This window comes from Lithohypha guttulata (genome assembly GCF_036872675.1).
Source record: "Lithohypha guttulata strain CCFEE 5908 chromosome Unknown scaffold_3, whole genome shotgun sequence".
Taxonomy (NCBI): domain Eukaryota; kingdom Fungi; phylum Ascomycota; class Eurotiomycetes; order Chaetothyriales; family Trichomeriaceae; genus Lithohypha; species Lithohypha guttulata.
The window spans coordinates 878,391-901,591 of NW_027042752.1; the positions used below are offsets into that span (position 1 = coordinate 878,391).

The 23,201-nt window shown below is 48.7% G+C and overlaps 12 protein-coding genes across 12 annotated transcripts; 5 read left to right on the forward strand and 7 right to left on the reverse strand.

The window, feature by feature from the left end:
• Window positions 1-3,670: 3,670 nt before the first annotated feature.
• Window positions 3,671-4,034, reverse strand: HHF1_2 (Histone H4; the record flags this gene model as incomplete). Its single annotated transcript, XM_064898455.1, has 2 exons — window positions 3,671-3,972; window positions 4,025-4,034. 2 exons carry the CDS (start codon window positions 4,032-4,034, stop codon window positions 3,671-3,673), a joined length of 312 nt encoding a protein of 103 aa, XP_064754412.1.
• Window positions 4,035-4,722: 688 nt separating this feature from the next.
• HHT1 (histone H3.1) lies at window positions 4,723-5,183 on the forward strand (the record flags this gene model as incomplete). The annotated part of the gene is made up of 2 exons (XM_064898456.1): window positions 4,723-4,772; window positions 4,823-5,183. 2 exons carry the CDS (start codon window positions 4,723-4,725, stop codon window positions 5,181-5,183), a joined length of 411 nt encoding a protein of 136 aa, XP_064754413.1.
• A 1,378-nt stretch (window positions 5,184-6,561) lies between these two features.
• On the forward strand, window positions 6,562-8,325 carry LTR64_004109 (uncharacterized protein; the record flags this gene model as incomplete). Its single annotated transcript, XM_064898457.1, has 2 exons — window positions 6,562-6,862; window positions 6,920-8,325. The coding sequence occupies 2 exons, from the start codon at window positions 6,562-6,564 to the stop codon at window positions 8,323-8,325; spliced, it is 1,707 nt and encodes a 568-aa protein (XP_064754414.1).
• Window positions 8,326-8,626: 301 nt separating this feature from the next.
• Window positions 8,627-10,519, reverse strand: LTR64_004110 (uncharacterized protein; the record flags this gene model as incomplete). Its single annotated transcript, XM_064898458.1, has 2 exons — window positions 8,627-10,198; window positions 10,250-10,519. The coding sequence occupies 2 exons, from the start codon at window positions 10,517-10,519 to the stop codon at window positions 8,627-8,629; spliced, it is 1,842 nt and encodes a 613-aa protein (XP_064754415.1).
• A 681-nt stretch (window positions 10,520-11,200) lies between these two features.
• LTR64_004111 (uncharacterized protein) lies at window positions 11,201-12,574 on the reverse strand (the record flags this gene model as incomplete). The annotated part of the gene is made up of 1 exon (XM_064898459.1): window positions 11,201-12,574. The coding sequence occupies one exon, from the start codon at window positions 12,572-12,574 to the stop codon at window positions 11,201-11,203; it is 1,374 nt and encodes a 457-aa protein (XP_064754416.1).
• Window positions 12,575-13,266: 692 nt separating this feature from the next.
• Window positions 13,267-14,375, reverse strand: LTR64_004112 (uncharacterized protein; the record flags this gene model as incomplete). The annotated part of the gene is made up of 4 exons (XM_064898460.1): window positions 13,267-13,428; window positions 13,478-14,000; window positions 14,128-14,156; window positions 14,214-14,375. 4 exons carry the CDS (start codon window positions 14,373-14,375, stop codon window positions 13,267-13,269), a joined length of 876 nt encoding a protein of 291 aa, XP_064754417.1.
• Window positions 14,376-15,602: 1,227 nt separating this feature from the next.
• Window positions 15,603-16,628, reverse strand: LTR64_004113 (uncharacterized protein; the record flags this gene model as incomplete). Its single annotated transcript, XM_064898461.1, has 1 exon — window positions 15,603-16,628. One exon carries the CDS (start codon window positions 16,626-16,628, stop codon window positions 15,603-15,605), a length of 1,026 nt encoding a protein of 341 aa, XP_064754418.1.
• A 675-nt stretch (window positions 16,629-17,303) lies between these two features.
• LTR64_004114 (uncharacterized protein) lies at window positions 17,304-18,184 on the reverse strand (the record flags this gene model as incomplete). The annotated part of the gene is made up of 2 exons (XM_064898462.1): window positions 17,304-17,721; window positions 17,775-18,184. 2 exons carry the CDS (start codon window positions 18,182-18,184, stop codon window positions 17,304-17,306), a joined length of 828 nt encoding a protein of 275 aa, XP_064754419.1.
• Window positions 18,185-19,044: 860 nt separating this feature from the next.
• LTR64_004115 (uncharacterized protein) lies at window positions 19,045-19,729 on the forward strand (the record flags this gene model as incomplete). The annotated part of the gene is made up of 2 exons (XM_064898463.1): window positions 19,045-19,242; window positions 19,292-19,729. The coding sequence occupies 2 exons, from the start codon at window positions 19,045-19,047 to the stop codon at window positions 19,727-19,729; spliced, it is 636 nt and encodes a 211-aa protein (XP_064754420.1).
• A 353-nt stretch (window positions 19,730-20,082) lies between these two features.
• On the forward strand, window positions 20,083-20,658 carry LTR64_004116 (uncharacterized protein; the record flags this gene model as incomplete). Its single annotated transcript, XM_064898464.1, has 1 exon — window positions 20,083-20,658. One exon carries the CDS (start codon window positions 20,083-20,085, stop codon window positions 20,656-20,658), a length of 576 nt encoding a protein of 191 aa, XP_064754421.1.
• A 322-nt stretch (window positions 20,659-20,980) lies between these two features.
• On the forward strand, window positions 20,981-21,760 carry LTR64_004117 (uncharacterized protein; the record flags this gene model as incomplete). Its single annotated transcript, XM_064898465.1, has 1 exon — window positions 20,981-21,760. The coding sequence occupies one exon, from the start codon at window positions 20,981-20,983 to the stop codon at window positions 21,758-21,760; it is 780 nt and encodes a 259-aa protein (XP_064754422.1).
• Window positions 21,761-21,993: 233 nt separating this feature from the next.
• Window positions 21,994-22,716, reverse strand: LTR64_004118 (uncharacterized protein; the record flags this gene model as incomplete). Its single annotated transcript, XM_064898466.1, has 1 exon — window positions 21,994-22,716. The coding sequence occupies one exon, from the start codon at window positions 22,714-22,716 to the stop codon at window positions 21,994-21,996; it is 723 nt and encodes a 240-aa protein (XP_064754423.1).
• Between the last annotated feature and the right edge of the window lie 485 nt (window positions 22,717-23,201).

The following is a 23,201-nucleotide window of genomic DNA, read 5'->3' on the forward strand; positions in this document are numbered from 1 at the left end:
ATAAGAGAAGCTAACAAGTTCCAAGTGTTTCTCGTGCGATATGAAAGTGCAAAAACAGCAATATCAACGTTGCAGGTGTCTGAATTGGAAAAAAGTATCGTGGTTATGCCCGGATCGAAGACGCACACCTAGGTATAAATTACATCACCTAACTACATAGTGGAGACGCTTCCGCTCCCTGCATGTCGATCTTTAGCCTAAAGCTTGCACCACTGCCAGAACGCACCGAGTCATCGATTGAGCCGAATGTCTGCACAGCCTCACGTCTGTACCGATTCATAATACGGTACCACTATCGACTTCAGCCACCGATTTGAAAGCACGGTTCAAGTCCGGGAGCGACACGCTCTTCCCCCATCGTGCGTCTCCGAAATATTACTCGAGTAGTCAGCCAAATCTATTTCGCTCAGCCAATCTGCGACTGTACCTCAACACCTGAACAGTGTCTTGATTCAGCTTTTGTGCTTCCTTACGGTGCACATCGCCTGATGCATGCCTTTGCTTATCATCAACCCTACTTTACTATGCAACGTAAGCGTAACTAAGCAGAATCGTGCGCAGACGCGTTGTAACGTCTATGAAGTGTCCACATTTCTTTCTCGAATGTCTTGACCATGCAAGTTACATGCCATGCTTACTTGTTGGGGTGTCCTGGTCCGTGGATCGCGGTTCCGCCGGATATCGGTTAGCCGGCTACCTGCATGAGTAGATTCGTGGACAAGTACAGAAGGAGAATAACTATCTTCTAACCAGAAACAGCAGTCCCATGCGCCGACGGTCTAGACAATTTTCGTGCTTCGAACCTTTCAGAAAAATTGACGTGCCTGCATGAACTGTCTTTCAACTCGGTGAGGCCGTGGCTGATGCGTGGCTCAACCAACATTTGACAACACAGACGTGGTCTCTTACCATGTTACCACAGTATGCACAGAACACAGTTCTGCCAAGTGTGCCAGACCAGCTGTGGCTACGTAAGCTTTATTGGGCAGAGATGTCGTGTAATCGATGCGGAAGCTGTCTTGCCGAGAACGAGCGACGAATCAGGTCATTGGACTCACTTGTGTTCGTGTCTTGTAGCTGTGGCGATGTGGCTGGGGAGGGACTCTTTGTACTTCTGTTGCTTGTTTGACAGAGATCTCGCCTCTCACACGTGTAAGTGGGCACGCTTAAGCAAGAAAAGAGTGCCAACGTGCAATATGTGGGGTTGGCGTTGGTAAACGAGCTGAGCAGGCATTCGGGATGACAAAGATAACCTCTACAACAAGCACGAGGTGTTCTGTTTACACACTTCAGCTTTCGTCTCAGAGATGCTAGCTGAAGTGACTTCTTGTCCCCTTTCACGTGGGGGTCGGCAAAAGCGACCCATTGCATTCAGACAACCGCTTCTAAGATACCAACAATTCTACCAGTCAGCACTTAAACAGTCAATAACATATACCATTCGATAGCCCACCTGAAGGAGTTCGTGGCTGTATAAGTTTTGACAAGAATAGATGCCTGATTCTGTGTACATTGGCCAAATTTGCGATCTTGGTATGAATCAATGGGCTCACTTTTGCTGATCCCCACGTGCCTCTGTTCTGATTTAGTTCGCCCTCTGTTCAGTCTTTGATGCTCAGCACATTGGAGTCACACCAACCTTAACTTTCAGCACCTCCTCTCCTTGGTGTTCAGATCAGCTCACGACTGCTTCATGCCTATGCCATTCTCTTTCCTCCAATAGTTACCAACTGGGACGTTTCGCGATATTCGGCTATCTACTTCTTAGAGTAAGTGCTCTTCCTGAAACCCATATTCTTCATCTTGAAGAAGTCCGTAATTTTGGACAATGTAGGCTGCAGTGAACCTGGACCTTGCGAGTCTGGTCTGGCGTCTTTGTTGGAGGGACACTGGTTTCTATGGTTCAAGCAGCTCGGCTCCCTCCCTTTTGCCTTGGAAGGATATTCCTGCTTTCGCTAGTGTCCGTACAAGTCATACAGACGCACAATTAAGTCTATAGTAGTCACTTATCATGCCACTATTGTCTGCCTTCTCCATTGTGATGTCACGCACCACGAATCCCTGTAGCTCAATATCACTTATCGTCGTAGTGTCTTTCCTATCCCGGTTAGTCGTAGACGTGGTCAGCGATGTGCGGCTCTGTTCTGCTATGCTCGTGACATGGCAAAGGCAGTGAAAAAGCGAGGAGCTCTAGAGATGTGCTGAATGATGAGACTTGGTCAAATGGGATAGAGTCGTCATTCGATAGTCCAGTTGCTTTTTGACCACAGAGCTGGCGTCTGTTCTTTAGGTTTCGTCGTGTACCGACGAGCCTACGTTGACCTCCCCGTCTCGATGATGGTTGAGTTGGAGATCATCTTAACGCCGTCGAAATTCTACAAGAATGGATCGACCTCGTGGCTGTAGTTAGAGATCAAGGACTCTCGGCCAATCCAATTTACCTTGAGTATGTCTCCAGGCTTCGCCGAGGCATGATTGGAAGGCTCCAGTGCGAAAAAAGACACGCTCACCTGGAGACGGACACCAGCGAGGACTTACGCGAGCGGCAGGACTTGAGCAGTATCGAGGACTACCTCGTCGAGTGTCTGAGGAGATGTCATGTATGCTGGCTCTAGTATCGCTTGGTCTGTCTAGTGGGTAGTGACGAGTGTCTTCGATAGTGGCTGTGTCATCCTCATCCGGCTAACTTGAAGGCATGTTCACTACCAGTCGGAAAGATGGAGCGAAGAATTCCTTCTTTTATGAATGGCTGTCTGATGGTGTAGAAAACATGAGACAAATTAATACTAGAAAGAGGCAGATTGGTATGATGTTGCCGGTGAGCAACTCTGGCTCGGATGTGGTGATATAACAACATGGCAGACAGAATGAATAAAAATGAACATAAACGTGATCGGCCAATGCAAGAAAGAAACCAGCTACTTTGAATCGACACCCCTCATATCCATAACGCCGATTAAGCCGAATGATCCGCCCTTTACGCCGGCCATTATCCAATCACATGAGTACCAAATACTGTCATTGCCTTAACATTCTCTCGCAGCAGCGTAGGCTGTGGCATACCATTGTTATTACCTGCGCGACCGATCAAGCATTGCAGAAGCTCGTTGGAAATCGAGAGCAAGCATACGGAATACGAGAACACATAGAGTCTGGGACAACATGAATTATCGTGATTCGACGCACTATGGGAGCACATTTATGCGACGCTGCAACAAGAACGTGTCGTCAACGACAGCACTAAGAGGCAAAGCATGTCCAAACAAAGAAGTACATCTCAAAGTATTGTCATAATATGCGGAACGATAAAGCTTCATGCGACAAACCACGGATTTGTCGACTGTAGGTAGGTTATGTCTCGAGGCGTATGGCACAAACCCAGAGGCACCACCCCGGACAACGAGCATGCATGGCAGAAAAGCCAGACAGATGGCCGGAATGCAAACACACAGTGCAGAACACATGAGAACAGTAAGATTGATCATGCGAGGCAATTCATTTCATTTCATTCAAGACCAGGCCTAAGTTACCTCTTCTAAGACCTATCCATACGACACTCGATCGTCGCTCGCCATAGTTCAAGCGAACCGGCATATTTGCCTTCCACAAACCAAACGCCAACCATCCTTCATGCTGATATCATTGAAATTGTACAAATAAGAAACACCACCTAACCACCGAAACCATACAAGGTTCGTCCCTGTCGCTTCAAAGCGTAGACAACATCCAAAGAGGTAACTGTCTTCCTCTTTGCGTGTTCTGTGTATGTGACTGCGTCTCTGATGACTGATTCGAGGAAAGTCTTGAGTACACCTCGTGTCTCTTCGTAGATCATGGCAGAAATACGCTTGACACCACCTCTACGGGCGAGACGTCTGATGGCTGGCTTTGTTATGCCTTGGATGTTATCTCTGAGAATCTTTCGGTGTCGCTTGGCACCACCCTTTCCGAGGCCCTTGCCACCTTTGCCGCCTGGGTGTATGGTTAGTAAGCAATGCGATGAAGGGGAATGGAGAATACTCACGTCCAGTCATGATTGATGTGTATTAAGATTGAGAGTTTGGAAGATGTGTTTGGAAATTGACTGATGTATGGTATAGACTTGAGACTTGAGACTTGAGATTTGAGATCGAGTGTGTGGATGAGTCGGTTACAGACAAAGGCTTGCAGCGGGAACTTATGCTCATGAAAGTTAGTGGATGATCCATGGCAGACTGGAGTCATGGAGCTGTGTTTACTCAAGGAGCACAGAGATCCGCGACGCCACCCGTTTTTTGCAGCACCTATTTTGGCCAATGGAAATTCTCCATTAATGCTCACCTTCTTGATCTCAGTGATCTTTCATTCAATCCTGCTGGAAATAATTTGGAAAAAGCTGTATTCGATTGCTGATATTATGTTCACATTCACTGATCTATATTCGCTTTTCAATTGTGGTAGAAGGATAATTGACGTGGTGGTGACGAAAACCACGAGGACCACGAGGTGGAGCCGACTAGTGCCTTTCACGTGTCCGTGTTTGTCTTGTTTTGCAATCCAGCTGCCTGATCAAGCGCGTCACGTCGGCGTACTTATCTCGTTCGCTCTCTCCGGTTTCCGTCTAACTTCTCATCCACCCACATCACCCACTTCCACAACCACATTCAACACTTTATTCGCAGTCACAACACCCATCACATCCTATCATCCACTACACACATACAAAGTTCATTCACCAACACAATGGCACGAACTAAGCAGACTGCTCGTAAGAGTACCGGTGGCAAGGCCCCGTAAGTACCACATTCCAACCTTCTCGTCGCTTTTGCTAACGTGTTCAAAGGCGTAAACAACTTGCTTCCAAGGCAGCACGCAAGTCGGCACCATCAACCGGTGGTGTCAAGAAGCCTCACCGATACAAGCCAGGAACTGTCGCTCTCCGAGAAATTCGACGATACCAGAAGTCGACTGAGCTCCTGATCCGAAAGCTGCCTTTCCAGCGATTGGTTCGAGAAATCGCACAAGACTTCAAGTCCGATCTTCGATTCCAGTCATCTGCCATCGGCGCTCTCCAGGAGTCTGTTGAGGCTTACCTCGTCTCTCTCTTTGAAGATACCAATCTGTGCGCAATCCACGCCAAGCGTGTCACCATCCAGTCCAAGGATATCCAACTCGCTCGAAGACTTCGAGGCGAGCGATCTTAGACGGTCGATGATGACGAATTCTTGATGATTATGGGTTGAATACGGCGAAACGGTTAACATGGGATTTTTGCAAGCAACAGTGGTGGCTTTTACAGTATCAGTAGCTGTACAATCAGACGAGATGCTCGAGACGAGCGAGGGTCATACATAGACAGAAAGAGCATGCGAAATGCATCGAAGACAAATCGCTCAATCTGTCCATAAGACAATATCAATCCAATCACATTTCAAAGTTCAAACACATTTCTTGTTTTAATCGTAGTCGCAGTAGCCGGCAGGAAATGCCGATAGATTTCTCCATCTTGTCTGAAACAAAGTGTTGACTCTTGACCTTTCCTATCCATAACGACCATGATCGTAGAATGATCAAAACCATTCGCGCGCCTTGTGCGAAGAGCGCCAGATTCTTCCGCACACAGAAACAGACACTTCGTCACCAATCAAACCAACCACCCAAAGAGGACCCTATAGACATTCCTACACCACTTGCATGGTACAACAGACTCGGTCCTGTCACAAGTTTCTTTGGCTGGTTTCATAAGACACAACAGAAGAGACCTTTGACTGTTCAACTATGCACTACAACAGTGGTTTACCTGTGCGGTGACCTTTGCGCACAAGACATTGGAGGAGAACCCTACGATGGGACAAGGACACTACGAATGCTCACGATAGGCGCGGTGGCTTCAATTCCTGGCTACAAATGGTGAGAAGGCAGGAGATGGTAATTCCACCAAAGCTGACTTGCACAGGTTCATTTTTCTGGGTAACCATTTCAATTATGCGTCAAAGTGGTTGTCTATCGCTACAAAAGTGGCAGTCCAGCAAGCAGTGTTTACGCCTGTTTTCAACACCTACTTTTTTGGCATGCAGGCCATTCTGACGGGCGAGCGACCATCGGGAGTCATCAGGAGAGTTAGAGATACTGTGCCGACGAGCATGATCAACAGTCTCAAGCTCTGGCCCCTAATTACGGGAATATCCTTTGCATTCGTTATGCCCCAGTATCGCTTCCTTTTCTCTGGGGTCTTCGCTGTGTTTTGGCAGTCATATTTGAGCTTTTTGAATCGAAGGGCTGAGAAAGGAGAACACAGCTAAGGACCGACAATCAGCGAGGGAACCGGGGTTGGCTGTATAGTGTGAGAAAAATAGACCTGTAGACCATTAGATCCGACACGTTTCATTCCCGACTTCTTTGAGTGCATCGATTGGCACAGGAGCTCGTGCCTAGGCATAATTCCAAGCAGCTGCCTACAAAGAAACAACTTCACCTCTGGCCCTGCGACTTCCAGCAGAGACGGTGCAAGGAAATACTCCATGAATAAAGACAAAGCCGTTGGCACCATGACGGCTCAAATCTTTCACAATCGTGTTCGTCATGACTTTGACCAACAACATGGTCGATAACATCGCTCCAATTCTTCAAGTACCCGACAATGCTAGTGACTATGGTGAATTCGGTAGTGACGAGGAGGAAATCACAATCATCGACGAGCTGCTAGCACAGGCGACTTCTCAGACCGATGAAGCACAGCATGCTCCTCTCATAGTGATTGGTATCGAAGATTATGAGTCGCCTCGAGGCGTTGTCCTGCCTAAGAACCTCATTGATACGCGATTGCATTCTCCCGAGATACTTACTGAGGTCGAGATCTTACGCGACAAGTCGTCAGGGCCTAGTAAGCTGCGCACATCCGGCGCGTTGTGCTTTCGCTAACATGCTGACCAGCGTCTAGTTGATACGCGACAAAGCAAGACTCCAGAGCGCGAGCTCACACCCCCAGCAGAACCTGCGAAACCAGATAATCGTTCACCTCTCGACCGGTTCAGGAAACCCCCGAAGAAAGCGCTTTCCGTCACTGATCTTGTATCCCCGTCATGGTGCGAGCTTCAGTACTACTACGTCTTGAGCAAGCATGGTCGCAAGAGAAGAACGCCTGCTATGAAGCAGGGTAGCGCTGTACATCAATCTTTGGAGAACGAGGTACATGTCACGGTGCCAGTAGAGACGACTACGAAAGAGGATACTTGGGGTCTCAGACTATGGAACATCTGTCAGGGTTTGAAGACATTGCGCGACACAGGCAGAACCAGAGAGCTTGAGATATGGGGTACTGTTGGCGGCGAACTCGTTAATGGGATCATCGACGAGCTCAGCTACGAATGTCCAGATCCGAAACACGAGGAAAGTCTCAAGACAAAAGGTCAACCAATATCAGAATTGCCAGAATACCAGACGAGTATAACCGAGTACTTGCTCGCCAAACCAGAAAAGGCTGCAAATGGACCGCAGAAATTGAAAGCTCAGCAGGAACAGCAATGGATCTACCTCACAGATGTCAAGACCAGAGCAACACCTACCCTTCCCACAGGCTCAAGCTTACGGCCTGTGATTGTGCAGCTACACCTCTACCACCACATGCTCGAGAACCTAGCACAAGGCAACTTCAGCCTGGATCAGTTGACCGAAAGGTACAAGCTTGACCCGAACGCCACTTTCTCGGACTCGTTCCTTGCACAGCTAGGCAACCTGAACCAAGAAGTATTTTCACAAGAGTCTAGGGACGAAGGCACATCTACAGATCCACCTCCTTCCTCCCAGGACTCCATGGATGTTCTATTACGCCACAACAACCTCAGCACCCTCTGGGAATACATGATGCAGCAATTCAGGCAAACATTTCTCCTCGAGACCGACCAAGAAACCACAACCCAAACTGCCCTCGAACCACCTTCATCACAGCTCTCAACATCCGACCTCCCACCTCCACCAGCCCAACCAACCCGCCTCTCCTCCCTTCTCACTGCCTCCTACCTGTCCTCAACCTACAAACACACCCCTCCCTCTCCAGGCTCCTCTCAACGCATCCTTGGCCACAAATCTTTCCAGTTCAACCCTGCCTTCCTGCGTACTTACCTCTCCGAATCACTGCCTTGGTGGCGAGGGGAACGTGAAGCCCATGGCGTAGTATTGCAGGAAGCCTGGAAGTGCCACAGTTGTGATTTCCGGCATGAGTGTTCGTGGATACAGGAGAGGGAGAAGTTGGCTTTGGATGAGGCTCTGGAAAGGAAGAAGATGAGGGAGATGGCGGGGGTTGAAGGAAAGGATGCTGCGGGAGGGGCAGCGAGGAGTAAGGTCTAGCTAAGGCGTGGTCGAATATATTGACCGTTTTTGACGAAACTGGGCTGCGTCTCTCAAAATGCTGGAGTGGAGGACCAGTTCCTAGAATTGGGTACGTTGGGGAGATGGCGTGGTTGGTTATTCTCGAGCGAAGAGAAGCAGCTTTCATAACAGCAGTAGCGGCAGTACAAAGTCGATACTAGTAGTATGCATCTACTTCTACATGTTTTACATTACACAATATCTTCTGTACGTACCTGCACATTTCACATCTCAACACAGAGTGCATAAGGTGCACAAGTCCTACCCCAGCACAACTTACTCACCTCCTCCTCCGATAAACCCCATCAGCAAACGGATCATACGACTCATTCCCATACGCATCTCCCCCAAAATTCAAATACCCATCAACATACGGCTGCACCGGAAACTTGTTCAAAATACTCGCTGCATCACCAAACACCCAAACCGTCTGACTCCCCATATACATATGCGCCAAAATATGACAATGCATCATCCATGCTCCAACATTATCCTCCGTGACTCTGATCCTCCACGCCCTCCAGCCCGCCGTCGTGTTTTTCTCGCCACTGACTGCGTAGCGATGCAGCATGGTCGTATCTCGTTTCGCAGGCGTATAGTTTTTGAAATGGAGTTCGTTGGCTGTGGCGTTGCAGGTGCCGTTACCGCTTCCTATATCGTAATAGTGGGCGCCGTGGGCGTGCATGGGGTGGAAATCCCAGCCACCAGTTGGGCCGGAATTAGATAGCCAGACTATATCGAGGACTTCGCCGACGAGAGCGGGGAAGGCGTGGTTGTTGGATGTGGGGTCCCAGCCGTTGTTGGCGAGGGCGGCGGTGTAGTTTGGTGTTGTGCCGGTTGTGTAGACTTGGATGAGGTAGGGGATGGTGTTGTTGCGTTGAGAGGATTCTGTTTGGTAGACGAGGTTGTTTTGTGCCCATTGGACGATGCCGTGGAAGGAGCCATTGTAGAAGCCGTCGCGGATGATTTGGCCCATGGTGACGTAGACTGTTCTGGTGACTTCTGAGAGTGTTGGGAAGTCCTTTGCGCTTGCGGGGTTGAGAGATTCGAGTGCATACTCGGACCAGGTAGTGATGTTCTTCCTGTCGGTGGGCAACCTGACTGGAGGTCTCTCTGGTAGACTTGACGGCAGAGTTTGGTAGCCCAGCTCATACTGAAGTAGTGCATAGCCTGAAACGTTGGTTGGTCTGTCTCGATTCTCATATCTGAGCCAGAATTGGGTCTTGTTTGCCGTACGCAGTTCCTGTTCTGACTTTGCCTGAAATAATAGACTGAAGCGCTGTCCCGACCCTATCTGAATATGATCTGTACTCCAAGGCTTCGTGTACTCTCCATCGGCCTCGATGATCGTCAAGTTGTTGTGATCCTCGACTCCGAGTGTAACGAAGGACAATGCAGTGTTGCTGATCAGGCGTATACGATAGCTTTCTCCTGGACTGATTCTGATCACTTCCGGAGTGCATGTTGCGTCGGATGCATTGCTGAAAGATGAATTACCAGATCTTCCATTGATGAGTATCGCTTCTGGTTCGCCGGTCCACTGAAAAGGATTCCTGATGAGGCCTGCTTCCATTATCGAGTCGTTCTTGTTGTAAAAGTCCTGGAACAGCAAAGAGATGTCATGGTCGTAGGGATATGGGAGTGGATCGGCTTCGATATCATCTACTATGAGCACACCTGACGCCGTAAGAGCTTGCATACCGATATGAGAATGGTAGAAGTAAGATCCAGCATCGCCCACGTGAGGAGTGATCGCATAGTCAAAGTAATTGAAGGGAGCAATTGGCCATTGGGATACCTGTGGTGTGCCATCAGAGAAGATGTCGGCCCTTTGACTCAGACCATGCCAGTGCTAGATGTTCTCAGTTCGAGTTACCTGGAATAGCTACCTGATATAACTTACCACTGTGAGATTCTGGTCCTCGATGTTGTTGTAAACACGTACCCAAGTTGTATAGTTCTCTTTCATATGTAGAGGAGGGCCCGGAATGGTACCGTTGAAAATGACGGAATATCTGGACAAGCAGTTAATGGTGGTGTTCTCAGCAGTGGCCACCAATTTGTAATCTGGCGTATGGTCTGCTGTCCATGGCCGCCAGTCCGAACTCGAGCGTGACTGGCAGAGATTGGTCAACAAGATCGCAGAGAGGGCGATCGAGAGCCGTGATCGCATCTCGTCGGTCAAAGTTCATGTGTTCAATGTGCTCACCGCCGAAGTGTTTATACAGCAGAACGACGGGGCTTTCTACCCATTTTGTAGCCAGCCTCAGTTACTTGCATGGACATTGGGGCCAAGAATGTGTCACAACATCGAATGGCCCCAACAGCACACAAGTCTCGTTCGAGGCTTGACGTGGAGGCAAGCAAGTAGTAGTAGCATTTTCAGGCATGTTGGGTTGCACAGGACGCCTGATCAGCGATATTTAGACGAAGCTTGGTAATGGGTCAGACATCTTGTATGGCTCGGTTTATGAACGTCTTCAGCTCGCCTGAATACTTTGATTGAAACGTTAACGGTCTGCGATGTCGTTGGGGTCAACGAGCAATGCTCAATTCACGAAGGATCAACCGGTGGCTAGCATTTCCCGGCGAGTGCGAAGCAAGGCAAGAAGATCAGTCCTCGCGGGTCGCTAAATTGTAGCTGCTGATTGCCTGAAGTGAGCAACTCACGGTGTCGCGAGCACATGAGGTGGGTTGGTTGTGGCGATGGATGCTGGGGACAGTTGCCGCAATCAGGTTCGAAGTGTTTAGCAAGGCCAGACATTGCTCAACATCATACGATGTATCACGATTCAGGGAAGAGAGCAATGTGATTTTATTCAGCTACTGCAAATGCATATACTGTGGCCTGCATTCAGAAGGGATAACCATCCCAGTCGGTTTGAACTCTTTCCATCTCTCCCACGCCATACGTTGCTATCTGCTCTTCATGCTTCTCATCCAGATACTTCAGGAGCACATTCTGATATTTAGCCTTCCCTTTGTACCTGCTAACATCATCTCCCCAACTACGCACAGCACTCGCAAGACGACCTGGTACACCTTTCTCCTCCACTATCCCCGTCACAGGCAAGAAGTAGGTGCGAATGGTAAACACAACTCCACCACTCTTTGGCAACCTTCTCAAGGTCTGTCTCTCGCTCCTGAAATAATGATGCTCAATAGCACGACCGTCCTCAGCAGTATTCCAGCTGATATCAGGACTATCCTCACTACCAATAGACCATGACCACGCAAGATCGTCGTCCACTTGGAGGAAGTAATTATTCCTCGCGACCATTTCTTCCGGCTTGATACGACGGAAGAAGTTCATCATACCCTTCTCGAGCTTCTCCTTGAATCCAGGAACGTCGCCCGATGTATGAATCTCTGACAAGGGCATACCGAATTTGTCTTCAAGTCGCCAGAAACCAGGAAGCAAGATGGCCCCAGACAACAGATAGTACTGACCATCCTCCTTCTCAATCATGATAGCGAGGTCATCTTGGACGAGGCGGGCACATGTCTGAATAGGGTCCTCCGCTAGTGGTGCGGTCGCATTAATACTTTCGCCTGACCACAGATTGTCGATGCCGGTTGGCGTGCGACGATAGAGGGTTGGGTATCTCGCTGGCAAATACTCAACTAAATCTTCGAGCAGCTCCATCGCAGCAGCATAAGCCTCCGGGGCAGTCTTGCAACACTTTTGCCCTCGCTCCCGGATTCTTCGAGCTTTCGAGGCATGGTAGTGCGGGTAGTGGTTGTCAAGCTCTATCCATTCCGTGTGCTTGGCACTACGCAGGCCCATCGTTATGTTGTACTTAGATCCATATCTAAAAGGTCGATATGGCAATGGCTTTGTGTTCTCTATAGACCAATCCGAGTATGGTTCTGGCTTTGGCATTTTGAAATCTGATGGTGTCCATTTGCCGAATTCTCGAGGTGGTGCTTTGAATCTGCTGCTTGCTTTCTCCACAGTAGGTGTTGGTGGTCTGGTATCTGTCATTGATCGACGCTGGCGCAAGTAGTACGTCGAGATGGCGTAAATGGCGAATATCGCCAACAAGATGCCATAGAGAAGCTCTTTGAGATGTGGTTTCGCTGATAGCTCATTCCATGCTGCTTCCACATGCTGACCAGAAGTTTTCAACTTTAACGAGCACAATTCCTTGGTCCTCTGTGCATGGCTGGCTACTTCTCCAGCATACCGTGATGCCAACATCTTTGGATATGCTATTTTGGTATCCATCTCTAGGCTCTACAGCCTGCGTTCGTGCAAGATGACAACTGAAATCTGAAAACAGAGAGATACTCTTTGCACAGTGCCAAAGCCATCGAGATATTCCTGTGCCATGTTGGACAGTAACCTTTGACACGCGCTTGTCCGATCCCGATTCTCGCTCCAAAGATTGAACTGTCACGACGTTTCAGCATTGAATTTCGTTATCTGCATCCCTTATCTGACATTGTGATGCAACATTGTGCTCTTTACAGAAGATTTGGCCAATCAGCGATGTTGTGACTGGCATAGAAGTTCTGGACATAATTACTCCAACAGGATTAGTGTTCGTTCCATCTCCATTACGCTGCACGGAGACCTTCTGTTGTTTAACCACTGCACTCGGTGTTTTCGTGGCAAGTTCGTAGGACTATGTCAGGGCAGCACTGAGCTCGAATCGAATGCATTGTCGGGGATTGACGGTCTGTCAAGAGAAGGCACCACGGAGCGACTTCCTATAGACAAATCTGTCCGTGCAGCATGCCTCGGAGAAGGCAGAAAGCTGTAGCCATACTAAAAGCATAAACCACAGCGTGTCAAGTTTATACGAGGTTGACTTTGTCCTAGAGAGGATCGACAAGGACGACCTTGATCTCATAATTGCGCTACTCTTAATAGTAGGACACAATATACAATACTGTACGAACAAGTTAATCCTCAGTCTACGAGACTGCGATGTTGCCCGCCTTTATATGTTCTTCGGGAATACCAGCTAAGGGATCTTTATGGTCAAAGGCATGTCGTGCTCGTTCTGCTCGGGACCACTTAGTGATGTCGGAATGTGTACCTCCCATTTTCCCATATTTCTTTTTATGTGCATTGTACTGTACACAATGATTAGCAGAGTCCTATGAGGACGGCGACACAGCATACCCTTTTTGTGAAACCCCAACGATCTGGCCCCTCCTTCGGCCAGTCAGGAGTTTCCGACTCTACCTCCTCTAGCTTCCTGTTCGTGCCGTAGACAGTGCTCACATCGATGCCCTTTTCCACTGCATACATCAGGATTTCCCGAGTCCACTCGTCATCGTGATCGCAGTCAAGACCATATGCAATAGGTTGATATAGACCAATTACCAGCCCCAGATCTTTGTACTCAGAATTTGATCCCAGTTGACCCGCACGGTCCAGTGCATTGAGCATAGACAGGAGGGCGCATCCCATGAGCGAAATCACGTCGTTTAAATGGTAACCGTCGTCAATCATGTGCATTTGTTCTATGCCTGCCATATTCAACCAATGTCCGAGTGCGACCAGCGAAATCCACATCTCTTTCAGATCCCTGTCCTTCTTCTTGAACTCGTTGAAATATGAAACGAGGTAGTTCTCGAGTAACTCCAACTGGCCGTAGCCCTCGAAGTCGTTGTATACATACGAGTTGAATAGGTCAGGAGATCTGAATGTGGCTTCTCGAGAGCCACTTCATCTGCCTCATATTGTTCCTCCAATGCCTCTTCATCGAGCTCGTTCGTACGCGGTTTTCCATCTCACGATCATGTTTGGGTCGGACCATGGTGACGTACTCATATGGGTCTTTCTGCTCCTCCGGGACCTGTAATACCATGCTGTATCAGTCATCATTGTTTGCTAGAATATGGTCTGTGCATACTTCTTCCTGCCGGTCATTGCTATTTGAAGCATTGGCAGTCTCGGCTTGCTGTTCACCATTTCCACGTCGCGTTCTCTTACCTTTAGCACCTTTGCTCGACTTTGCGGCTGGCTTCTCGGCGTTTTTGTTGACTTCTTCACGTCCGCGTTTTCGTGGAGGCATATTTGCAGTCTTGTCAACCTAGATGAAGGCTCAGAGCAGCGCTTCTGAGTCCACAAAGTAGGTGCAAGCGCGAGTCTACTAGACACTCTTATGGCGCGCCCGCTCATTCAGACTCGACATTGCGTCACAGTCAAGGTGGTGCTTAAAGTTCTATCACGAAAAGAGCACGAACTTGACGCGTTTGTGTCTGAGTGACCAGCTCGAACAAATCCATCTTCTTTCCAATTGTCGAAAAAGTAATGCTCGATGTCGGTGTTTTGACCTTGTACCAGGCTGTAATGTCGCACAATGAGGGCATCGCAGCGCGCTGGAGACAGCGTCTTGGGTCATCTTAGGGTTTCGAGAAAACCCGTGTAAGCCTATAGAAACCGTCGGGAATATCCAGTTTTCAGGCCTTGAAGTTAGGTGAGGTACGATGAAATGGAGGTCTGTATCAGCGCTTTTCGATGCATCTAAAGCTACTATATCGAAGAGTACTACATCAAAAAGCAATATATGTTTTGATACATCGGTCTTCATATATATTATTTTTGTGGGAGTTGTCGAACGACTAATTTTATCACAATGGCAGCACTACTGTTGTGCTAAATGACACCATGAGGAAGGGTGAATCTCGCATCTCACGAAAAATCAGGCCTGATATTGCTTGGTGATCTCAGAAGATGCCAGACGAGAACAAAGTTGATTATAATTTATCAGCCAGTATCCAGCTGTACAAAGGGCGAAAAGAAGTACTGTATGTGGAAGAGTCTTGTCTTAATCACGACGAATGCTGCTCCCTTCCTTTTGACTCAATATTCATGAACCGTGACTACACCTGGCCTCCACGAAGACAATCTATCTTGTATTAGGGTGATACACATCCTCTTAGGTGGAGGCTTTCGAGGTGGCGTCGAGATATGGCTGAGTGCATAAGTAATTGGCCCGAGCTTTAGCGAGGGAATACTCAAGCTCAAATCAGGGCCCTATGGCCACGGACGACGAGTTGCAAGGTGGCTGCTAGATGTCAGAACATCAATCCGGACGATCAAGGTGATCTCTAAGCTGTCTTGAGGCATAGGGCAAGGGCACGGTGATCGTGGGACTGTCGACCTCAATCTGCTATCTACACAGTCAAGTGTTAAGCAGCACCAGCCAGTGAGAACTCCATATCTACCAGGCTGGTGTCCTTCGCTGTAATACCTGCTCGCAAGCTCCGGCATAGTGTTGATGGCATATTCATAAACCTTAGCCTGTAGTCTCCGTGCTGTTGGTGTCGCTGTCGAATGCAATCAAGTTCTGCGCAAGAAACCAGTCTTTGATCTCCGGGAAATCTCTGGCACAGAACAGCACAGGATATTCCTTGTCCTTCGATCGTAGTGCAACCTGGGCATCTAATGACTGGACGTCAATACCCAGTCTGCTGCAGACGTTAGCGAGGTCTTTTTGTCCACTACCTATAGGCTGATCACGAATGCAGATGCCGATATCTGCTGCCAGCAAGCATTCGAGATCCGTAGATGAGTCACCAACATATAACACAAGGGCATTCGAAAGACCTTGATGATCCTTCGACCTCGAGGCTATGTCCCTAAGGACTTTGACCTTGTCACCACTTGTTCTGATCTCCTGATGTTCTATTTTCTCGCTCCGGGTATCTGTCGTTTCCTGGACAATGCTCGGAAGCTCATTTGCGTAGATCCTCAGGTTTGAGAGCCATGTAGAATCGTGGGCTCCTTGCTCAGGGCTTGTCGCCTGCATACTGACATCGAGGACTTGCTGAATGAACGATGTACTCCAGTTGACGCTTAGTACACTCAACGAGCCTCCAGTTGAACGGCATTGCCTATTACGGTGCCAGACGGATGAGCATAGTTCTCTCCAGCCATTCCGTAGCTGAACCCGATCTTCCTTGAGAGCTGCTTGTACCACCTTCGATATATCGGAACATCTCACGTCTTCGAATATTCCTGCTTGGAGAGCCCGTGCAATTGAAGCCTTCTCGATAAGTTCGAGACTATTAAGCCAAGCCACTTCTTGAGCTATTGAAGTCCTCTCTGATACTTTCGGTGTGTAGGAATCAGAGTGTTTCTGAAAGTCAGCCATATAGGCCTCCACAATCTCGTTCCATGGTTGAGGTGGTGGCATACGATGCAGTTTCCTCTGTCGTGAGTAACCCGCTTCCGCCACTATGTGCATCGTGTCCTTCTTCGTAAGGGTGCCATCGAAGTCCAAGATCAGGTGGACGGGTTTGGCTTGTTCAAGTGATGCCATGGTCCGAACTGACAGTCGATCGACAGCAATAGTGTACCGTGGTATTTTCAAGCAAATTGTATTCCTGCAAGCCCGCAGATGTAATGCGCGACGAAACAGTGTCGACATCTAGCCATTCCGTGGCTACAGAAGACTTCGTAAGATCGAGGTGTTAGTTGGTAAGTTGTGAACAGCAACGTTGCTACGACGAAGCAGATCTGACAACATCCTTGATGTGAGACATTGACTGAAAGCTTATCGGTGTTGCAATGCCCAAATAATAAGAGGCAGCTGCCGACAAATACACAAACGGGCTCACAAACCAGGAAGAGTAGTACGTGAAAGGATTTCAAAAATGGAGCAGGCACATTTCGAGAGGAACATCAAGCTTGCCCGTGAAGTGACAATTCGCAGTCGAACTTCAATGTAAGAGATCTGGTATCCCACCAAATCTATCTATCTATCTATCTATTGTGAATGCCAACCAGTAGCTCAAAGTCAACGCTCTTCGTAATTGCACAAGCTTTGGTGCATCAGGTCATTCGAACGCTGCAAGAAATTTTTTCGTGTTCCCGTACTCCAATGTAAGCCTGGGTATCTTCCACAAAGAGCAAAACAATATCCGACCAGAGTGATGGTCCTTAGCCAAAACCCAAAACGCGCAAGAGACACCAGATGCTATCCCAAGATAGTTATTCACAAGCCTAAGGCTTCAGCGGCAGTTCGTTTCCTATTCTTAGTAGATGAATCTGAACCAGCTGAGCGTGAGCCAGGCTTCAACCTCTGCCAAGAATCAAAAGGGCTTGTACGCTTTTTCTTGTTACCAGCACCTGATGACCGGGTGGTTCGAGAAGGGCTTGGTTGCTCTTCTTCCGGCTCGATTTCTTTCTGATTGTCTTCGATATCGGTATCAGCCTCTTCATCGATCTGTGATAACTGTTTCTCTGTCTGGAAAAGCCTTTTTGGTCGGATAGATTTTCTGGTCAGTGTCTTCAGAGGTTTGATAATCTCTGCAGCATCGGTTTCGTTGACAAGCAGTCCCAACTCCTCCGGATCAATGACCTCCTCCTCATCACCTGTGTCGTCAAAGCGTTTGTAAACCTTCGTGCCACGACTAAATGTTTGTTAGCATGTGACTTCTATCGAATATCTAGAGTAAGCACTTACAAGACGTAGACCATACCTTCATCCTTCTCAATAGCATCTTTGACCTGCGAATCTAGAGGTGCTCTCTCCTCTGCAACTTTGCGGCGTTTTGAGCTTCGGAGGACGTCTTGAGCAGAGGCCATAGAGCGCTTCTTGGAAGAAGACTCAGGTGCGACATAGAATGGGTTGTCGGCGCTGGTATCAACCTCTGGTATTTGATCTCTAGAATCAATGTGGATCTGGACTTGGTCCTGTGAAGTGTTTTCGGAGAAGCTTTCCAGGGAGAAACCGTTGTGTCGCACCTTCTTCTTCTGATTCTTACGCGGACTATCTGTATTTGCATTGGGTTGATCCTGGAATAGCGCACGTGCAGCCATGGCAGATTTTGGAATCTGTTTCTTCTGTGGAGTTTTGACAGGTGTTGGTAACATTCCTTCTGAAATTATGGTTGTCGCTGATAGATGAGTAGAATTTTGTGCAAGATGTTGAGTAGGTTCAGGTGTGCCAGAAGTGGAGGAGGCGGGGGAGAATATTTGTGGACAGTGTGACTTCTGTTTGAGAGCGGGTCGGGAAGAGTGAAAGTGAAGGTTAGGCAGCTGAGGAGAACCTGGAGTGCGGTTTGACTGAGGTGACACGTTGAGGGTTGAGCCAGATATTTTCCTTGAACTCGATCTGGTATTGTACCGAGACGGGGATGATTGTGAATGATATGCGCTTCCATGCAACGGCGTAGGTGGAGTACGAGCCTCATACAGAATCTGTGCAGGAGGTGTCGAAGCCATACTGGCAATCAGAGACGTGAGCGCACGTCAAACGAGGCTGCAGGTTATGAGTCGAATGTGATATGGTTGTATAGTGATGCAATGCTGTTGGATCAGATCTTCGTACCAGATCGATCAGCAGGTGCAGATGTGTGATTACGATATGCGCTTGCAAGAAAATGCGTGTTTAGCATATACTGTAGGAAGGTGTCATAGAAACAGGAAGGACTGGCAAGGGATACTAACAGCGAGGTTGAGGTGACGCTGCTGCTGCAAGGGAATGGTGGAGGTTGGCTACTTTTCACCTGAGCCGGAGCGAGTGGCTGGCACCTACGCACCCTGCTTTTGGCTCATGCTCCAGGCGGTCGTCTCTACCAATCAATGAGAGGTTTCCGCCGAGCTGAAAGCTCCACTTTTCGCGCAATCTCCCGACGCGACCACGACCGCGTAAAGTGGAAAATTACATCAGCCATCAACAAACTTCTGCTAAGCAAGCCTCTTGAGACCCTTGAACTGGATTCACAGTCATAATGTCGGCCACATATCATGATGAACAGTCTCCTGTCAGAGCGCAGCAGCGGTCACAGCACAGAGATGTGAAGGTCTCTTCTGAAGCAGAGAAGGCACGTGAAGATGCCTTGCGACAGGAGCTGGCAAGCGTGAGAAAGGTTAATCAGGCTATAGAAGGCGTTTTGGGGAGCTTACAAAAGGCCAAAGCAAACATGAAGGTCGGATGCTGCCTCTGACAAGCTGTAAAACCGATCTGACCTGGTATAGACTGTGAATTCAACTGTTGGTGCCGCATCACAACTACTCAACACCTGGACTCGAATACTGTCACAGACTGAGCACAATCAGAGGCTCATTCTTGACCCATCATGGCAAGGCGCAACACAGGACATTGCAGATATTGAGGAAGAAGCTCAAGCGAAGCAGTATGCTGCTGAGCGACGGGAGGTCGAGGAGCAGGAGAGAAGAGCTGCTGCTGCTCAGAGGGCGGAAGAAGAGGAAAGACGTCGAACGGAGGCTTCCGTCAGGACATCCAAGCCGACAGTACGAGCACGTGGCAGAGTGGTAAGTCGAGGTGCAGGTACTACGTCGACAGCTTCGGCCCAAACTACTGCCTCTGGAAATACGAGCATGCTGAGAGTTCCCTCTTCATCAAGAGGTAGGCCAGGTAATGCAAGCCGTGCCAGAGGTGTGCGTGGAAAGTAAAAGTTACACAATCCACTTTTGCATGTAGTGTAGTCTATGACAAGAACTCACTTCCATCATAGTCTACTGTGCTTGCTGAAAGTCTCGTAGCCCAAGTTCGTGAAGCAAAATTGGGAAAACGAGTAATTACCGAGTACGGGAGTATCGACCACTTGGGGGCTGCGCATGGCTACCAAGGATTAGCGTGATAGGCATTGTACCTCCTAACCACAAGGGCAGCCAACGAAAGAATACTTGCGTAATTACAAACAGCGCACCCGTTGCGTCTGTCGTCTTGGTCGGGATATATCGATCTCTTCTTGTACCAAGCTGCTATATACCGCCTCATCGTATGCGAGAACTAGCAAAGAGACATGGCAAGCAGCTTCGCGCCGTACCAGGATGCGCCTGAGATTGAACGAGCACGATCTCCTCCAGTCAAGAGCCCTCGAACCTCCCTCGACTATTCTCGAGCGCGATCACCTCCTCTACGACCCTCACGCGTATCTCGCAACATATCAGAAATTGCTTCGCAGCCACTTCCAGCTCCTGACACGTTCCTGAACAATGAAGACTATACACAACCACACGAGCAGCGTGAGCGCAATCTTGAGGCATTCCAGTCTAGTCTACCCATGCGTCTAGACTACGAGGCTATGACTGCATATCTACTGCTTCCACCTGTTGGCGGTGTCCTCCTGCTCATTCTCGAGCACAAGTCAGACTACGTGAGATTTCATGCTTTTCAGTCAAGCTTGCTATTCAGCGTAATCTTCATCCTCCATCTTATGCTTTCCTGGTCTTCAGTTCTGTCATGGATGCTTTTCGTTGCAGACTTAGTCTTGATTGCTTTTCTGGCTCAGCATGCATACAGAGATGTCGATACTTTGGAGCACTATGAAGTTCCTGTCTTTGGCAGAATCGCCAATCGCTTCGTTGACGACGAATGAGTAACAATGCCTCGATATCGCTAGACGTCAAAACATCACACATCCGAGCTCGCAAGCAATTGGCAATATGCGCTCTCATCGCTCCAGCGACAAGTGAGGTAGCTGCTACATACACGACATGAACGAGACTCTCATCAGCATTTGAACCTAGTAATTGGGTACTATGAGCGCACAAGTCCGATGTAGAGCAGTCATCCATCGTGGTCCTGTAAACTTCGACATCTTCCCTTAGCGATCAGATTCAAGATCAACCACTATACCTAAGCCTTAGATCTCCCGGTTCCTCCTATGTAACGACCCGAATCTGCCACCTGTAGCTGCTATGGCACCGCTACGCATACGCTTCGGCATCATCGTGCCCTCCTCAAACACTGCTATGGAGCCTTTGATAACCTCAATTCTTGAAACTGTTAACGCTTGCATACCTTCGGTCTATACTACTGCTCATTTCTCGCGCTTCAGAGTTACGCAAATATCGCTTGATGCTTCAGCACACTCACAATTCGACCTAGAGACTATCCTACATGCAGCTTCACTTCTTGCCGATGCTAAGGTTGATGCGATACTATGGGGTGGCACATCTGCAGGCTGGCTTGGTCTCGACAACGACAGACAGCTGTGTCAAGCCATCGAGGCACGCTTCGGTATACCAGCTCACACATCCACCCTGGCTGTGCTTGAATACCTTCAGTATCGTCCAGATCGACCCAAGCTTGGCCTTGTGACGCCTTACATCAAAACAATGAATGACGCCATACAGGACAACTTCGCGAAGGAAGGGGTTACAGTGATATCTGCCGAGCAATGCCTGTCGATCACGGACAATGTTCGCATAGCAGAAGTGACAGCCGAACAGCTTACGGAAATGGTTGACATAACGATGTCCTTGGACGTAACGACGTCAGTCATCGCGGTCTATTGCACAAACTTGAGTGCGGCGCAGCTAGTAACTCAGTGGGAGGACAAGCATAGGCAGAAGACACTGTGCGTGCTGGATAGTGTTAGCATCGGTGTCTGGGGTCTTCTGAGAAAAGTCGGCATCTCGACGGCTCATACTGGAATTGCAGCACGATGGGGTCGAATCTTCGATCTCTCGCCTTGATCGTTACTTCGAGATCCGGCCGAACATCAAGTACTGGCCGTGGCACTTCGTTCGTTCTCAAATCGCCGCAAGATAGGACTCAAATCTGATGTGACGAGATCGGGGGGAGACACAGCCAGCATATCAGCACGGCATCGAATGACGGGTCAATTCCTATTCCTACATATTTCAGACGACCATGGCCAAGGCTGCTGATTCTATGCAACCACATCATCAACCATTCGCAGATGCACTCAGGCGCTCGTGGTTACAACCTCACCTTCGTAATACTCCTTTATCTCCCTCTGCAAAGCTTCCTTCACAATCTGACCACACAACTTAGCATACGGATTTGTCTTCACAGCAAGTTGCTGAGCCACTTTATTCCCATAACGACCTGCAATGCTGAAATCTTTACTGGCGAGCTCTTCAAGCTGCGAGCGTTGTGCCACACCTTGGAGAAGCGGACGTTGCAGAGGGTTGAGTTGTTCAAACTGCGAATCAGACGTCGATGCTCGTAGTAAGAGATAGCCACGGTGAGTGTGTGCCTGGCTCAATACTGTTGCATCATGCTTCGAGACTGGTGACACTGGAGAGAGCGGACTCGAGAGTGATATAGCCGTGTCCAGATCAGTGAGGATATCTGACAAAATTGCTGTGTCTGTTCCAGAATCTGGAAGCAGCCGGTATGCTTGGGCACGATTGGCGTATGCTGATGCGTATTTCGGATGATTGGCGACAATGATGTTTAATTCTGCTATGGCAGACTTGACATCTTGCTCTGATGGGTTGGTTGAGTCTAGCAGACGAATTGCTGCTTCTTCTGCAGCGACAACAGATGGCGGGATATGGCTAGAAGGGTTCTCTGCTGCTGGTTGATCTACGATGACTGTGTTCGCAGTGAGTGAGGCTTCAGGGTCGAAGAGAGCGCCGAGGACGGCACGGTCATTTTGAGAAAGAGCAGTGGCTGATGACATGTACACTCAGTAGTATTAGTTCACTTGGGCACAATGAACAGAAGGGATGTGTGTGCAAGGGACAAAGGCAAGCATAGTGCAGAAGCACTTATAAGGGCAACAGGCACGAACAGCAATCCTTGGCATCAAATGAGCTTCATGAGGAGCAGATGGAGAAGAAATGAGGCGATGATAGTGGAAATTCCAGACTACCTGGTTTTAAGGCGGATTTTGGTGGTGCTGGACAACCCGGCATATCATATGTTATCATGTGGAATCCGTGGATAACCGGCCCAATGCGAGAGAAGCACGGTACTTGTTGGCTTTGATCTGACCAATCAGCAATGGTTCTGTGAAGAGTGGAGAAGAGTCCCCTTTGGCAAGAGCGGAATTGAAGGTGTTGTGATAAGGCTCGCTTGTCTATGAGGCAATGAGCTGATATAAGAATGCCTTCCTTCCATCATTGCTTCTGTACCACCAGCCTTAACCAACAAAGAGAACCTACA